The 15,517-nt window shown below is 36.2% G+C and overlaps 1 protein-coding gene across 3 annotated transcripts in view; it reads right to left on the reverse strand.

Annotated features, from left to right (window-relative positions):
- Positions 1-3,395: 3,395 nt before the first annotated feature.
- magixb (MAGI family member, X-linked b) overlaps positions 3,396-15,517 on the reverse strand; it is a 91,319-nt gene continuing 79,197 nt past the window's right edge. Inside the window, exons 14-19 of one of the 3 annotated variants that reach the window (XM_084389156.1) lie at positions 9,873-10,073; positions 8,929-8,996; positions 8,680-8,826; positions 7,685-7,823; positions 6,507-6,594; positions 3,765-4,901 (exon numbers count right to left, since the gene is read on the reverse strand). In XM_084389156.1, coding sequence (XP_084245282.1) covers positions 4,895-4,901; positions 6,507-6,594; positions 7,685-7,823; positions 8,680-8,826; positions 8,929-8,996; positions 9,873-10,073 — 650 coding nt within the window. In that variant the 3' untranslated portion in view covers positions 3,765-4,894. Of the gene's footprint in view, positions 4,902-6,490; positions 6,595-7,684; positions 7,824-8,679; positions 8,827-8,928; positions 8,997-9,872; positions 10,074-15,517 lie in introns of all 3 variants that reach the window. The other 2 variants (XM_084389155.1, XM_084389154.1) reach the window with 2 other exon arrangements.

The following is a 15,517-nucleotide window of genomic DNA, read 5'->3' on the forward strand; positions in this document are numbered from 1 at the left end:
CAAGATCTTTTCAGTAGAACAGAGAGAGAGAGAGATTTCAACAAATGAAGCCTGAATCATACAAACATGTGAGGCTACATATGTAACGTAATAATTTTAATAGCCTTACAAAAATTACCATAGTAACAACATCTCTATCAAAAATACCATAGTCACAACAATTATTGTCATGACAATACATTTGTCAAAATAAAATAACAAAATAAATTTAAAGAAAGAGAATTATAGAAATGATAAAAATGTTATCGGGAAAAATATGCTGTAAAAATCAAACCAATAAAATTGAAGATTTAAGTTTTTGTTGGCTTTAAGTAAAAAAATTGTGCTACAAAATGTTAGTAAGTTAATTGCGCTTTTCAATTGTATTATGAACAGTATGGATATAACTGTATTAATCATGGCAACATTGTACTGTAGTAAAGAAAAAAAAAGTGGTTACTCTTTATTTTTAAGGTGTCCTTGTAATTATACATTTAAGTAATCAGTAAAGTCAATTAACAACATGTAGCCTATTTACAACATGGTTAGGAATAGGGTTATTAGCATGTACAGTAATTATGCATAATTTACTGTTGTTAAGCACATTTACCATATATAACAAGGACGTTGTAAAATAAGTGTCTAATAAAGTGTCTGATAAATGAATAAATAATAATACACTATTATTACATTTTTGGTTGTTATCTCAAATAGTAAAGTCAAGTAATTACCAGTTATTTTTATATTCATGTTATGAAGTGCTTTTCAATACACTTTGCTGTCATCTACTGCTCAGGGTAGAAATTACATCCACATGGAGCAATACACACACACACACACACACACACACACACACACACACACAGAGAAAGAGAGAGAAAAAAACACTCCACAATTGATCTCAGGTAAATACATTAATGTTTATTATAACTCTTATATAGTTTGTTACCTGCATTTGGATTACAATAGATTATAACAATATAATCATAATAGAAACAAAATATTATATGTATATCTATATAATTATAATAATATATTTATATTTATATCTATTTACAATCGGTACATATGGCCATAGACATTAGTATGGACATAAAGACAATGTGAGACTCTAAAATGGACCCTTCGGATTTAACGTGTAATAAATATAGAGGCGTAGGACTCGTTAGTGAAAGCTTATGTGGCATTGGCTCATAATCTGAATATTATGATATGTTTAAAGATGCATGGACCACCAACACCAGACTGACTTCGACTTGATCCCAGACCTGCTGGGCTGCACAGAATACACCGCTGTCCCAATGATCTAAAATGGCAACATCTTATGCATAGTTTAAATGTGCATACAGGTTCTGCTAGACAGTATGACACACAGAATGAACAATATTGGGTGATATTTGGGTTTGATGACACCAAAAATTAATCGAGGAAAATAACTGATAAGTAGTAGGCACAGTTCTTAGGTTAAATGCTAAAATATCATCAGTATATCTACAGTTAACAAGCTACAGTTCACAAGAGCATAATACAGTCATCCTCTCTCTCACTTTTACTGGCAAGCTTTCACCAATAAAGAGAAAGACCTTGGTGCATTAAAATAAAGAGGTTTTGCAGGCTTGGCACAACACCACTCAGTATTGCATCCAACTTACAGTATATTTCCAATACAAATGTTCAGCACAATAGTCCTTTTTGGTTGACGGGGTCAAAGCGGCCAAGAGCAGTAAGAGGACCGTTTCATAAAGCATATCTTTATATTTAAAATAAATAGATACTTCATATGATTTTCATATATACTGTATATTCTCTTTATGGACGTTGGACTGAGAGTTAATCTTTGTATTTGTGTGAATCATACTTTAATAGCTGCAGGAAATGTGTCAAGCAGGGTAATATATTATTTTTCTGGTAAATGGCATAAACGAAAATCTCAGAAATGAAAACCTTTAAAAATATGAATCATAACATTTCATTTAACTCATCTGAGATTTCCAAGGTCACAGAGACCAAGGTCAGCAGAAGAGTATTTTGTTACAAAGGCAATAAGGGCCATTTTGAGGGTGTATAGGGGGATTAATAAATAAAAAAAGTTTATATATATATATATGCTTCCTGAGATGTCAGAGACCCAGAGGGCACAAGATGAATACAATAATAATAATTTATGTATAAATGCATGAAAAACAAAACATGTTTCAGGGGAAACTCTTGGGAGTGCGACAAATATATGGCCTCTTGTGTAAGTTTACATGTTTACACACCATTCACAAGAACGCTAAATTATGCAGTCATACTTAGCAGAGATCTGAATAGTGCTTATTTCAAGGGGGTAAAGCACAACAGTGTTGCACAAATTGTTTCGAACATGAAATCTCAGGCTATACTACTGTTCAAAAGTTTGGGGTCTGTAAGATTTTTTGATGTTTTTGATGTTTTGAAGTCTCCTATGATCAAAAGTACAGTGAAAACAGACATATTACAATTGAAAATTACTTTTCTCTATTTTAATATATTATAAAATATAATTTCTTGAAATGGCAAAGCTGAGGTTTCAGCATTATTACTCCACAAAGTCACATGATCCTTCAGAAATCTTTCTAATATGCTGATTTGCTGCTCAAGAAACATTTCTTATTATTATCAATGTTAAAAACAGTTGAGCTGCTTAATATTTTTGAGGAAACCAACATATTTTCCCCCCGTATTCTTTGATGAATAGGAAGCATTTACTTCAAAAATACATCTTTTTAGTAAACGTCTTTACTGTCACTTTAAAAGTATTATTAAAAAAACATACTGACCCTAAACTTTTGAAAGGTAGTGTACAATCATCATTCAATATTTGCTCTGTAGCTAATGAAATGTGAGCATACAGTCTCATCTTTCCATGGTTTATATGGAGCATTGTTAAAGATTAAAGAGAGTTCACACAGTGGTACAGAAGAGGAAAAACAGCTGTGCAAAAGGTAAGAACTGGACTCAAGCTACCATTAAAGATAAGAAGAATATTTGGCCATAAGCATGATCATCTTGTTGCATACGAAGTCAACATACTGTAACAGTCTGGCAGAAAAGTAAAAGATGTTGTGTTGATCACGGCAGACCTTCTTTATGGAGGACAAAGTGGAAGAGAGGAAGAGAGGAAGAGAGAAAGGCTTGAGAGAGCGAACCGGAGTGGGAGTGTTCAAAAATTACTTAAACGAGCAGAGAAAAAAAAAAATATATATTCATATTTTCCTGTAAGTGGTATTTGCCTGGGCAAAACTCGTCACCATGATGCTAGGTTGTTGTATATGGTTGCTAGGTGGTTACTAAGATGCTCAAAAACGTCCTTATCTTTTAAACTTGGCAACTTGCTATTGTGTACGTTGAATATTGCTGCATGGCACAAATTACTTGTTATTTTCCTTATTTTTAAGTCACCTTGGATAAAAGCACCTGCTAAATGAATAAATGTAAATGTATGTAAACTGCTTAATGGCCAGATCGAAAGAGATTTTTTATTACTTAGAAAAGGAACAGAACAGCTCTACTAAATTTATCGCAAACCATTCATCCATGCATGTTTATCGTTTAAAAAAGTTTTTTTTAATTTAATTTTATTTCCGCTCTTTCGGTGAAACGATAGACTTCTCTCATGTAACGTATGGCTTTCCTCAATCACTTAGTTTACTTAAACCTCTCTGCTTTCTTAAAATCGACTGCAAGCTTGCATTCAGATCTACCTCCATCCAATCAAAAATCAGAGAACCAAGTCTCCGGCCTTCATTTGTTTTTTTGTTTTTCCATAATCTGTTTCACTCAGATGTACGTCACAATACCGAAGAAAAAGATCACTTCCGTTTCATCGCGACTTTAAACACAAGTACGAGCAACAGTAAAAGAGATCATAAATCATGTTTCAGTTCCTCTACCTTTCCCTACCATTCGAATCCTCTCAGCCTCTCTAATGATTCTCTTTGAGCTGGGTTTTAGCCAGGGGCCTGGAAGTGGGGGGCCCGGGGCCCTTTGTGCGGTTTTTGAGTTATTCAGATACACAGAGAGACCAGAGATACTGGCCGCAGACATGCTACACTCAGACACACTGGCTCCTGACTCGGACTCTGTGTCGTCGGACGGCCCAGACGTGAGGAAAGAGAACGGGGCCCGATTGAACTCAGCGTCCCCTGCTGGCCCTTCCGGTGAGAGGCCAGATAAGGGTCGAAGTGTGCGGGGCTGAATGTCTGAAGGTAGCACACGGACGCCCAAATAACGCAGGCGCTTATGAAAACTAATTTCTTGCTCGCCTGGAATCCCTCGTTCAGTTTTTTTGTTCAGCTCCCACTCAAGCCCTTCCTTATTCACCATTATTTCTCTTTCCCATTCCCTGTCGCTCTTTGATTTCCTCTCCTCCTCCTCCTCCTCCTCCCATTCTTTGTCTTTCAGCCTTTCTCTCTCTCTCTCACACTCATCGTCCTCCTCATCTTCCTCCCACTGCAGTTTAGGCTCAGGAAGTCTCTGTTTATTGATGGTTTGTTTGTTCTTGCTCTCGTCCCCTTTACTCGTTCTCTCCACCCGTCTCACCCTCTCTTCGCTCTTGCTCCGTCCTGACCTGTCTTCCCTTCTCTCGTTACCTTTTTCCTTTTTTCTCCCATTTCTTTCAACACTTCCCTCCAAGTGTTCTTCACTATGCCCTCTAAGTGTGTTTCTAGGCAAGCTCTGTGACCTTTTGTCTCTCGACCTTCGCCCCCCGCCCTCGAGACCGTCAGGGCTTTCGCGGTCTCCTCCGTCACCTTCCCTTCGTACCCTCCGCCCTCGGTTTGTCTTCCCTGGTTTTTGAACGCTGGATTTGGCATCCTGTCGAGCACGGCGACGGGTTACTGAAGCCAAACCCGACTGCAGGGCCTGGGGTGAGGAGGAGACGGCTGTGACGGCATCAGGGTCTGAGAGTGAGACGTAATGGTGGAGAGAAAAGAGGAAAAATGAACACTGTAAGAATTTACTCACCTGATTATGTAACATTATTACAACAAACATTGTTAAAAAGTGTTCAGTGCTTCTGTTGCAGGCAAGATATTTGTGTGGAGAAATATTTCAGTAACTCTTGTTCAAGTAAAATGGTAAGTGAATTACGGTTTAGACAGTTATGAAAACCAATCACAACGAATGTTCCGGAACACTTCAAGTGTTTCGCTCGGGTCTTTTGTCACCCTCTTCAGCGAGGACATTGAGGTCATTCTGAATGTGCCGTGTGCTTCACTTTTAAAGCTGCGGCTGACTCATTAAAACTAAAAGCTAAGAAGCTTTTGAAATGCAAAAGAGTCTGTTTGATATGCTAATAACGATCCAATTAATTATATGCAATAACTCTGTTATTGCATGACATAACTTCACTATTAAATAATACAACAAAACCTAAATCATGTTTAGAATTACAATAAAATCAAATAACAAAATAATTGCCAAAGGTAACATCATTCTTAAAAATACAGATTCCAAAGGACACACGTTTCAACCTTTCACCACACCTTTAGTATGAGGAACAACTTTTCTACAATGGAAAGAGTCCATGGATGTTAAAGGTTGACGGAATTATCACGAACAATACGAACAAATAAGAACAATAAAGAACAATGTTTTTATTTCTTAAATGGGGGGTGATATTCATTTGGTTTCCTGCAGTTTAAATCACTTTCTCAACACTCGGAATAATCAGAATCTAAGCAGGAAGATTTCATAACCAAAATGTCTAATATAATTGGCTAATAGAATGTATAAGAGCTAAATGCATTTTAATGACTGTTCCAAATTAGATGATTTAACAATAGCCATTTGCAGTCTTTGTGTGGCAGAACTGAAATATCATTAAAGGGATGAAATAAAAGCGCAACACACCATTGATGGTTTAAATGGTTACGAGAGGGCCAACTAAGGGCTTCTGCAGAGTCAAAAGACATCTCTGTAACATGTTTTGTTTTCTCTCATTAAACAAGGAGCTGAATGCACTGGGAATGAATGAACAACATTTTAATGATGCTCCCTGACCCAAAAATTCTGTAATGAGGAATTTTCCTCCCATTGGAGCAACTGAAGCTTGAAGTACCCACTAAATGCTATGCATATTTTGCATGCTTTAATTGGCTGTCAAAATAATGTAATGTATCTTAATCATGTTCATTTGGTTAGTTTATAAGCATATAATTAATTTGATTATTGAATTTTAAATGATTGACAGCCATATGATACTAAAAAAAAAATCATGCAATCAATTGGAATTTTTTTTTATCTCTTGACAACCTTAGAATAATATAATGCAAGTTAATTAGCTTCATCTGGAATTACCAACAAACATTACAGATGTTTTTAAATCATTGCCTCGTCTGTCATACTGAATCACAAACAGGTTGACATCACAGTGACTCTTGGTGTATTATTAACATATGACAGGGAGACCGGGAAACACGGTCAAAGACGTTTAGACGACAGAGAAATATGAGACAGATGTAGAGAAACAGTAAAATGGAGGACTAACAGGAACAGCTACCAACCGCGTATTTTCTGTCCTTCCAATCACATAGAAACACGGTTCGCCCAGCTTGGAGTTGGTCATACAGAGAGAGAGACTGGAGAGCTCCACTAAAGGAGGAGGAAAAGAAAGAGGGAAAGCCGAAAGGATGAAAACAAGGAGTTAAGGGAGGAGGAGAGTGAAATAATAATAAAAAAAATGGTTCATAGGAAATAAAGGAAATGAAAGATCAAAGATGTAAATATAGAGAAAGCAATGAGATAAAAATAAGGATGAAGGGCAAATCAGACGAGATGAATCAAAATTAAAAGCAAATTAGTAGAAGCGAGTGTAAATAATTTGTTAAAAATACACAAATAATGAAAAGGGATAGTAATGAATTTAAAAAAAATTAAACCAAGGAGAATAGAAACAGGGAAAAGTCCAAATAAAAAAGCAGAGAACAGCGGTTAGTAAACTAATAGATACAGAGATTTCCATAAGAAGACAAAGACTGTTGTATAAAGACTATTGACTGATGAGCTTTTAACTTTTGAAACAGTTGGGTCATTCTAAACGTAACCCTGGGTTATCTTGATACCCTGTTTATATGCAACATGTGGTGATTCAATGACCGTCCAAAGCATGTGAATATGAGCCCTACAATTGGCTGACACCACACTGTTTCACACTGTGCAAGTTTGGCAAAAAAAAAGCGGTGCTAACCCTGCTTCTAAATGATTAATTACAAGTGTGAAATATTACTTTACCCGGGGTTAAAAGCAGGATTTAAAACAACGATAACCCAGGGTTAAGCACAGTGTGTAAAGCCCAATTCAAGTCTACACATTCTATATGCAAGTCTACATCTACACAAATATTTTTTATTTTGAATTATTATCAGTAATTTGTTTTATTATTTATTGATCATTGGTCTACTTGATAATTTTGCTTTAGCTGTTTGAAAAAGCAACAAAGAAGCCACAGAAGGCTTTGAGATAGTGATTTTACCATGGATAAGGGGATTTTACGCTAACACCGGCCCTTTACCACAGTTAAATCACTGTTACATACAGCCTCTCATGGCTTATTGCTTTATACATGATCATGTTATTTGATATCTGGTGACTTCATGACTTAATAGCAATGTGAATATGACCATCATGTTTTAGATGTTAACATTCGGGTTATGTTCAGCTGACTTCTGACATGTTGTCTTACCGTAGTCAGGGACGTATCCATTTCCTCTTTTGAACACGAGGTGTATCCTGGTTCCTCCGGTCCGGATCTGCTCCACAGCCTGACTGTGAGTCATTCCTGTTGTACTGTCTCCATTGATCTCCACCAGCTGATCGCTCACCTACAGCAAACACAATTACAATCGAAATGAGCTACAATTGTGTTTTTGACATGATTTTTTTTTTTTTACAGTGAATAAACATCAACATTTATACAAGCACTATATGCCTTAGATTAAAGTATATAAGTGCAATGAAATACATTTGGGCAATAATAATGAAAATATTTTCTAATTTGTTTTCAACATTGATAATAAAAAAAAGAAAGAAAATTGAGCACAAAATCAGCAAATTATGATTGTCAGTGTCACATGTTCAAAAGGATCACGTGTCCCTGAAGACTGGAGTAATGATGTTGAAAATTCAGCTTTGTCATCACAGGAATAAATTACAATAAATGTTTTTACTGTATTTTTGATCAAATAAATGCAGCCTTGGTGAGCATAAGAGACTGATCTTACAGACCCCAAACTTTTAAATGGTAGTGTATTATAAAATGGCTGAAAATGTAGGCCTATACTTTATTACACTTGCTGTCCCCAAAAAGTAACATTTTGCAGCCTCTAACACACACACACACACACACACACACACACACGCACGCACGCACATTATATGCACACCTGCTACACACCTGCTTATATCCATCTAAATAAGGACGTCCTTTTGACTTCTATTGTTCTTAAGGTAACTATAATTACTACAGACTACCTTAACCCAAAAATAAAAAGTTAGAATAAACCCTTTCTTATTATTTAGTCTCTTTACATTTTTCTAAAGGCGTATATATATATATATATAATATATATATATATATAATTTTATACCCAAAAGTAATTAGTAAATTGTTACTATTACGAACAAATTACAAACAAATGTGTTCTATTGTATCTATAGATCAAAGCCACACATCTGCACCTGTATTTTGTGGCTGCGTGAGGCCGGTCCTCCCTCCATCAGTCCCAGCACATAGAGTCCCATGTTATATTCACTTCCTCCTCTCAGACTAAAGCCGAATCCAGTTGGCCCCCTCTCTAATTCCACACTGTAGTACCGTGTGGCGTCCTGCTCAAAGAGGGAAAAAAATGAAAAAGGAGGGAGTTATTATTCGTCACTTTTTGCCACACAGCTTATGTACAGGTATTGTGAGGTAAAGGTATTGCCCACCTTTGGTTTTGACCTGTGAGTTTTCCTGTTCTTATAATCAGAGTCATTATCTGCTCTCTCTGAGGAATCTGACGGGAGAAAGGTATTAGGATACAATTTTGTTACACTGTTTATTTATATAATATCTATATATCTATAGTAAAAAGTAAAAAAGATTAGTATTGAACACACAAACAAACAAACAAACAAACAATAAATATTTATGTGTCTCATATTTGAGCTTTCTCAATGTAGATGTCCTCTGTCTAGATTCAATCTCTGGACATTCAACCAGCAACCAACTTCATGAGCTGCATCCTCGGATACATTTAAACAGTATTGAAATTGATATGGCATTTAGGCTATTATATATTATACTTTTATATTATACTTGTAGCCTATTTGTCCTCCACCATCTGAGGGAAGATAGGCATTAGGATAAGTTTTTGTTTTAATATTATCAACAGCTAATAGGCTCTATGCACAATCGCTTCCGCGTTTTGTCTCAGCCCGCCCAGTTACATCCGGTGCTGCGTCGGAAGCCGTTTTTGCATTCAGTGGAGATAATGGCAAATTACACTCGCTGTTTACAAGAACTTCCAGCGGTGAATATGAATGATGTTAACAATATTGTGAGGTAGTTAGCTGTCACACCCAAGAGTAAGAAAGAGAAGATCTTTAAATTATATATTTCGAGCTACATCGACAACTTTGAGGGTGAGTATTCTCTCATATCATGCGAAATCCAACTAGCCAATCGGTTTGTCGTTGGAAAATCGTTGTGTCCGTTTCTGAGAAAATGAATTTTATGAAAGTTTTGCCGCTAGTACACTTCGCTATAGAACACACTATGCGGAAGTAAAGACGCTGGCTGAGATTCTACCGGAAATACGTCAGCAACGTTCGTGCATAGAGCGTATTGAAAAAATTACACCATTTAACGTTATATGAAGTAATCCACTTACGAGCGCTGGCGCGGGGTACGATGGTCAAGCGGAGTGTGTTTCCAGCTCTCCTCAGGATCTGAGCCAGCTCTCTGTGAGGTAAATTCACCACTGATCTCCCATCCACCGCCTCCAGACGATCCCCAGGCCTGATCTGACCGCTGCGAGCCGCCGGACTGCCTCTGCGTACCGTCACAAACCTGTGAGGCAGCAGAGACGCTGCTGCAGAAGAAACAGAGAATATTCATTTAACATCAAGAGAGATGCTTGACTCTGCGAACCCTGACAACACAATATCAGGGTGTTTAGGGTGGAGCATTGTTATGTGTTGCTATTGTGTTGTAAGAAGGAGTTCTATATGGTTGCTAGGGCACTGCTTAATAGTTTCTTACTGGCACTTATCAGAGAGAATCAATAATTGAAGTCTGTCTGACATTTTTCTTTTAAATAAGCATTTTTATCAGGCTCCTATGTCAGGATCAGTAAATGCACTTTCATGGCAATGAAAAGGTTATTTGTCAGTTATTGAAATGTACTGATAAGAGTAGCATAAAAATGCTCATTTAAAAGATAAATGTCAGACAGACTTAGAGGTTTTTGCATCTGAAGTCTTCAATTATACATCTGATAGACTATAATTTCGTTGGGCAAAGCAGAGTATGAATGAGACAGACGGAAGAAAGAGAAAAGAACAAGCAGGAACTGAAGATCTTCAGATTTAAAAAAAAATAAAAATTGTGTGTTAAAAGCTGGATGGCGGAACATTTTCTTCAACTGAACGACTCCAAAATCCTTGATTTTTATCGGGTCATTTTTGACCCCATACTCAAATTTGATAACAGATCAATTCAGCTGTCAAATCAGCATTTTTCTTCAGCTTAGGATGATTGCCAAAATTAAACCTTTCCTCCCACTCAATGACTTAGAAACTATTATTCAAGCATTTATTTCATTGAGATTGGACTATTGCAACTCAACACAAAGTTCTGTCACGAAACTTTAGATGGCGCAGGCTAATAGGTCCTCAACTCAACCTGCTTGCAATCACATCATTCTCTACAGGGAACAGCTGATTGGTTCCTGATGTATCAGTAGCCAATGAGCTTGCGTGCTCAACCTTCAAATACTTGGTTAGCATTTGCCTTAGCAGTGCAGCATGCTTTCAGACACCCTCCACCTTCCCTAGCTCCACCTGTATAGATTCGGGAAATTCATGTGCGCTATATTATTCAGCAGCAGCATGTCTTACTTGCTCACAGCAGTGTGTCGTGTATGTATTGGCAGTAGCAAGTCCAGTTCTTGCTCTACAGCAGCAATAACAGCAGCAGCGTAGCAGATCTATTCCATTAAGAGCAAATATATCAACATTTTAAAACCATTAAAAACCATTACCATGCCAAACACTGAGTCACAATACAGAATTGTATTTAGGGGTCTCTCAATCTTGTCTATCCCATCTCCAGTTGGTCCAAAATGCTGCAGCCAGACTTATAATTGGCACTAGAAAGAGGGAAAGTAGCACACCCGTTTTTGGCTCCAAAGTCTTTGAATGGTTTGACACCACACTATTTATCTCTCTTACTATCAGACCAATAGGTACTTAAGGTCATCTAATACTCTGTTGCTGTCTGGAGAGATGTGCTTAAAACTTAAACTTAAGGGGGATCATGCTTCAATCTTCCTCTTCTGAGTGGTTTTTAAATATTTGCTTAAGGCGTATCTCTTTACAATGGCTTATGAGTTAGGGTTACCAGTCCTGGCACTATTGAGAGTGTAGTGATTGTTTGTATAATTTATTGATATGTGTAATTTAATTTTTCTGTCTTGTTTTGTGTAATACCTGTTTATGTATTGCTATTATTGTAATTTACTTGCCTGTGCAGCTCTTTAATCAGTTTTGCCATTATTAAATAAAGAAATAAATTAAAATGAACTAAAATCATATTGCATGATAATTATCCCCTATGTGTACGATGACAGTTAGCAAAGACTTGCAGAAAAACACACAGATAAGAATAAAGATGGATTATCTAAGGGGAAGCAGATAAAGAAACCTCTATGGAGATTTCTCTCTCTGTAGAGGAATGGGAGAGATGATGGATGGAGGGTGGAAAGAGTAAAGTGGGAGGGATTCAAATGGGACAGAGAGAAAGATTGCGAGAGAAAGATAGAGGGAAATTATTCATCAGTGTGGCAAGAAAAAAGTTACTCTCTCTCATTCAATGTCAAACTCTTTCCAGGGTGGCTTTTAAAGGCATCCATCATTAATATACGTCTGAATTAGAGATTCTGTCGCTGCTGCAGATCCTCTCAGAATGTCACCTACAGAAACCTGACGCAGCTCGCAGTCAGATTATCAATGTAGATTTAACGTAAATCCTTACAGTCGTTAATATCACAGTCATCGTGGTGCTGATATGATGTTAGGGATTACAGACAGATAAAAGATTACAGACTTCTGATCTGGAGCTAAATACAGAAATGAGACCTTTTGCAGATTTTTTTTTTTTTTTTTCAAGTGGTTTACTTGAAGTAAGGTATTAAACCAATTCACATGAGATACATTTGAATAAATTATTATAAATTTGGCAAATACTAATAATTGTTTTTATAATTTATGGTGCTTTACATTCTAGACAGTGGCGGTTATTATAAATCCATACTGTTTTCAAAGCTCTAAATCTTTTACATGCTTTAAGTGAAATCTTGAAGACAACTTTTTACATGCTTTAAATAAAACATTATGTTGTACGTTAGAAAATATGGATAACTTTAGTTCTTATGAAATTTGGCAAGGACAAAAATGCTGAAAAAATGTAATACTTTCAATATTCAATGTTAAACATTTGAAAACAAAAATGAAAAACAAATCAGAAGCAAAGCAAAAGAAAACAAAACAAGGAAACACCATTTTAATTTTTTTATAATTTTTTTAAACAATTTTTCCAAAAAATAGTGTATTTTCTTTTAAAACGTACTCAAATAATCTTTGTTTTATTTGCAACTTCGATTTTATTTTATTTTTACAGTGTAATATACAGAGCCGCGCACATGACATGCAGACAAAATAATATAAATTGTGGCCACTATTTACTAATTTGTTCACTCGTTTTAGTTAAATCATGGCCACTAATTAAGAATTCGTTCCAATGACTTTTTAGTAAATCGTGGCCATATTGAACTCATCTGTTCCCTCATTTTGATTTAACTAAAACAAGGGAACAACGTGGCCATGTTTTAGTAAAACAAGGGAACGGATAATTAAAACGAGGGAACGAATTAGTAAAACATGCTAGCGTATTAGAAAGTTGCAGCAACACAGGTGAGGTGCATCATGGGAACTTTTAAACAGTATTTTACATGAATGTGCTTTCCCTCAAACATCTAGTCCAACTCATCCAATAAATAGTCAATATTCTGACTATCACTGTATGTACTCTATCTAAACACATGCACCTACATTTGTTACAGTTGTTAGTTTGCTAAATATGTTCTCTATTAAAACCGAACCAGCTGTTGAGTCTAAACTGGAAGTTTCTTAAATCAATTAGCAGGGGTAATGTCTGTGTACACATAGAGAAATAATAATCCAAAAGTCACGTACAGACACTAAAGGGAAATGACCTTGTAAATCCACATCTTTGTCCCTAAAGTCAATCTGCCCGTCTCCATTAGCGCACGCCATTACCAAGAACAGAAACTTGTCCTGTGCCGACCTACTTAGAAACACACACACTGTTGGAGGCAAAAATATTCACATGCCCACACACATCTCTCTTTCTGTCCTGCCTCTATTTTCTCGGGGATGAACCTCTGTAAGCAGAGAGCTGAGAAACAGAAATCTTCATTGATGTTTAATGCTGACTCGCTTTAGCTCAAAGGGAAAAATTCATGCTATCCCTGAGGGGATATCTGTAAGAACTAGCATTAGCGTCTTGGATTAACATGACTTTCTATTACGTTTCTGGGCCGATGCCAGTGTAAGATCTGCCTAGGAGGTGTTGTGCATTACAGATTCTGCTTTTACTCAAAACACTAATTGACTAAGACCATAATGTTAATGACAATCCAAGTACCATTTGACTTTTAATGTTGCCTGATTGGCATGTTAAGTGTCTATGATAAGTTCTATATTCTACACATTATAATGTTACATAAACATATAAAAAGCAGTTGTAATTGAATCTTACGTGACCATTTTCCACCATCTTTGTGCACTGTACATTTAAGACTTATACGTTGATACGGGCGGTCATGTGGATTAATTGTGGATAAATGTGTTTGCTAAATGATGTTTATGTGATTATGGTTTCTCAAGTTCAATAATTAATCATTTTGACCTGACTTTTTGAGGGTTGGCAGGCATTTTAATGGTTAAATGTCTGGGCTGGTAAACCCAAAGGCTCAAATCCCATAATGGGAAATATAAGAAGAGAAAAGTGCTCGGAGTTCCCATCACTAATCTGCTTGTGAGTAAAGCACTTACTCCTGATTCCTCTGGAGGGACTGTTCCCGACATAAAAATAAGTCACTCTGGATAAGATGGCAGCAGTATGTTACGTAGAGAGCCTATATGTAATGCATTCATAATGCCTTATAATACAGCTTACAATCAGATGTTTGAATAATTATGGAAGCTTGTTTCCGCCACAAAATAAAAAAAATTAAATGATAATTGCGACTTTTTATCTCACAATTGCGAGTTTACATCCTGACTTTATTTCTCAGAATTGCAAGATACAAAGTCAGAATTGTGTGAAATAAAGTCGCAATTGCGTGTTATAAAGTCAGAATTGCGAGATATAAAGTCAGAATTGCGTGATATAAAGTCACAATTGCGTATTATAAAGTCAGAATTGCGAGATATAAAGTCAGAATTGCGAGATACAAAGTCAGAATTGCGAGATATAAAGTCACAATTGCGTATTATAAAGTCAGAATTGCGAGATATAAAGTCAGAATTGCGAGATATAAAGTCAGAATTGCGCAATGACATTTTCTCAGAATTGTGAGATATAAAGTCTAATTCTAAGGGGGAAAAAAGACGGACTTTTTTTTTTTTTTACCTCAGAATAGTTTATCTCACAATTCTGACTTTATAACACGCAATTGCGACTTTATATCATGCAATTCTGACTTTATATCTCCCAATTGCGTATTATAAAGTCAGAATTGCGTGATATAAGCTCAGAATTGCGTGATATAAAGTCGCAATTGCGAGGAAAAAAAGTCAGAATTCTGACTTTATAAGACGCAATTGCGACTTTATTTCACGCAATTCTGACTATATCTCGCAATTCTGACTTTATAACACGCAATTGCGACTTTATTTCACGCAATTCTGACTATATCTCGCAATTCTGACTTTATAACACGCAATTGCGACTTTATTTCACGCAATTCTGACTTTATATCTCGCAATTCTGACTTTATAACATGCAATTGCGACTTTATTTCACGCAATTCTGACTTTATATCTCAAAATTCGGAGAAATAAAGTCAGAATTGCGAGATGTAAACTCGCAATTGTGAGATAAAAAGTCGCAATTATCTCTTAAAATGTTTTATTCTGTGGCGGAAACAAGCTTCCATAAATAATAACCACAGATATTATAAAATAAATGATAATACTTATCAAATATATGTACAGTACCGTCCAAAAGTTT

The sequence above is a fragment of the Rutilus rutilus genome (genome assembly GCF_951802725.1).
Source record: "Rutilus rutilus genome assembly, chromosome: 19".
In the NCBI taxonomy this organism is placed as follows: domain Eukaryota; kingdom Metazoa; phylum Chordata; class Actinopteri; order Cypriniformes; family Leuciscidae; genus Rutilus; species Rutilus rutilus.